The sequence below is a fragment of the Agrilus planipennis genome, unplaced genomic scaffold, assembly GCF_000699045.2.
Source record: "Agrilus planipennis isolate EAB-ADULT unplaced genomic scaffold, Apla_2.0 scaffold1525, whole genome shotgun sequence".
NCBI lineage: Eukaryota > Metazoa > Arthropoda > Insecta > Coleoptera > Buprestidae > Agrilus > Agrilus planipennis.
This window is the reverse complement of record NW_020440176.1, coordinates 1-2,114: the sequence shown is the minus strand read 5'-3', so window position 1 is coordinate 2,114 and position 2,114 is coordinate 1. Positions and strand designations below refer to the sequence as shown.

Below are 2,114 nucleotides of genomic sequence, written 5' to 3'. Positions count from 1 at the left end.
AATCATCGTGAGTGAAATTAAAAAAGACACAATACTTCTTAATACTAACAAATATGCGTTCCTAACACTTTTTGCGGTACTGTAGCCATTATCTACTAAATATAACATAACCTATAAATATTGACGTTTAGTTTTTAGGTTACATATTCCTCTAATCAAACAGCTTCTAATTAATGCATAATTTCTTTTGAAAATAAAGTTTTCTCATTCCTATAAAGAAAATGGGATCTGAACATTCCACTTTAGGAGTCTCTTCTAATATTGCTCGCCAAGCAAGTTTAAACAGCGGTGCTTCTGGTAGAAGGAATTCAAATTTTAAAAGACAGCATACGATTGCTAACCCCGGTAATAACAGTGAAGTGATAGACAATACTGAGAACAGACCTCGTTCTATATCTCCTGGTCCCAGTCTTTGTAGTGATGTGGATTTACCCTACATAAGTTACACAGTTAATCAACCAATTGGAGGTCCGATGATCTTTTAATAAAAGGGTTTTAGGGTTTAAAGTTTTTCTTATTATTTATCGTAGATTCACCTAAATTTATTAACAGACAACAGATTACAAAACAAAAAAGTTTAGCTAGAAAAGTACAAACAAAAGCACCCTCCAAACCTGTACACAATATTGTGGTAGTGAAACCTGCAGCTCAAGCAGTAAATATTGAAAGGGACCCTGAAATTATGAGACTACAGGTATCTATAATGACTAAGTGTCTTAAAATTGAATTGAAAGTTTACAATAAGCACCTAATAACGTTTTTTTAGAACATTCCAATGTTTTTGCCAATTATGAGAGGTACATTGCACTTGCCTGCTGCAAGAGATCCAGAAATATTTGAAAGATTGGATCCCACACCTTTTTATAAATTGTGTGTTAAATATGAAACACATTTAAACAGTTGTGCCAATTTGGTTGCAACAGAACAAAATAGTTTAACTCAAAAAATAAAAGAGGTAAATTGTGTTCATCGGAGTTACACTGGCATAATAAATTTATAAGTACTTTTTATGTGCAGAATGACATAGAAATTACAAGGTTGGTGAATGCTGCTACCGATAAGCAGAAACGTTTTGCAAAATATGCAGAAAAATTATCAAAAGTACATGAGTTATCTCACCAGCTAAACAGATGTCATAATTTACTCAATCAATTGCTCGAATCTATGGAAACTTTGAATAATTCACTAAGCATTGAAGACAGACTTGAACCTTTTGTGTGGACCACAGGATGAGAATAAAGGTCCTTTTTAGTTCACATTTCAAATTGGGTTAGTTCTTACCTTTTATCAGTCTTTATATAAGGTTGTAATAGTTCTATTTGTATATTTTTAATCATTTTAAAATTCACTCTAGTCAAAATGTAGTACATAATAATAATTAAATGTTGTAAGACAAGAAATATTTATTAAATGTTGTCTATAGTGTTAATATTAAATCTCTTATTTTTCGATTAAAAAAGTTACATAAAAGGGGTCGTTTTTTACAGAAAGTCATTATTTTATTTTATTTAGACATCCTGTATGTGTAAATGTTCCTATCAACTATATCGTAAGATAATACAAGCCTTTCCATATTATCATGAAGTCTTTTTCCGTAAAAGCTGTTAAAAATATAAATTTCATAAAAAATTTTTTAAAAAGTAAGGTTATAATACACACGCATTCTCAACAGTCGGAGTTGTAACCATTTTTTAAGGGCTTTTAGGGCTCGATCTCGAATCCTCTTATTATTACATGCCAGCGACTTTGCAAATTTAATGTCCTGCGCTATTAACAGCACTTCTTTATCGTCTTTTTGCACTTTTTCTTTTATTTTGGCCATCTCAAAAGTCAAACGAACAATACGTCATTAAACTACGTCGACTACGTCATATGGTAGTAAACTTAATTTTTCAAAAGCAAGCGGATTTTATTTTTTTTATGCTTATCATTAAGTAAATTTCTTTTTATTTTTTTTAAGTAACTGCATAAAAAAATTCTTAATTAATTTCATAATTTACTTAAAGTTGATATTAAAACCGATTTCGCCCTCTTTTGGGGGCGTATCCCATTCGCTCTTAGGGAATAGAATATCTTCTTTTTCAGGAGTACTTGTTATAATCGGATTTTGTAAA

General features: G+C 30.7%; 3 protein-coding genes across 3 annotated transcripts in view; 1 reads left to right on the top strand and 2 right to left on the bottom strand.

The window, feature by feature from the left end:
• The window catches only part of LOC112906042 (SID1 transmembrane family member 2-like), a 3,209-nt gene extending 3,120 nt beyond the window's left edge, over positions 1-89 (bottom strand). Inside the window, exon 1 of the mRNA XM_025979610.1 lies at positions 50-89. Within this exon, the coding sequence (XP_025835395.1) occupies positions 50-89 (40 nt within the window). The remainder of the gene's footprint in view (positions 1-49) is intronic.
• Positions 90-118: 29 nt separating this feature from the next.
• LOC112906043 (BLOC-1-related complex subunit 5-like) lies at positions 119-1,412 on the top strand. The gene is made up of 4 exons (XM_025979611.1): positions 119-468; positions 531-694; positions 767-955; positions 1,018-1,412. The coding sequence occupies exons 1-4, from the start codon at positions 222-224 to the stop codon at positions 1,231-1,233; spliced, it is 816 nt and encodes a 271-aa protein (XP_025835396.1). The 5' UTR covers positions 119-221; the 3' UTR covers positions 1,234-1,412.
• Positions 1,413-1,542: 130 nt separating this feature from the next.
• Positions 1,543-1,859, bottom strand: LOC108743869 (ribosomal RNA processing protein 1 homolog). The gene is made up of 2 exons (XM_018479467.1): positions 1,660-1,859; positions 1,543-1,601 (listed from the first exon to the last, which is right to left on the bottom strand). The coding sequence occupies exons 1-2, from the start codon at positions 1,820-1,822 to the stop codon at positions 1,543-1,545; spliced, it is 222 nt and encodes a 73-aa protein (XP_018334969.1). The 5' UTR covers positions 1,823-1,859.
• Positions 1,860-2,114: the final 255 nt, after the last annotated feature.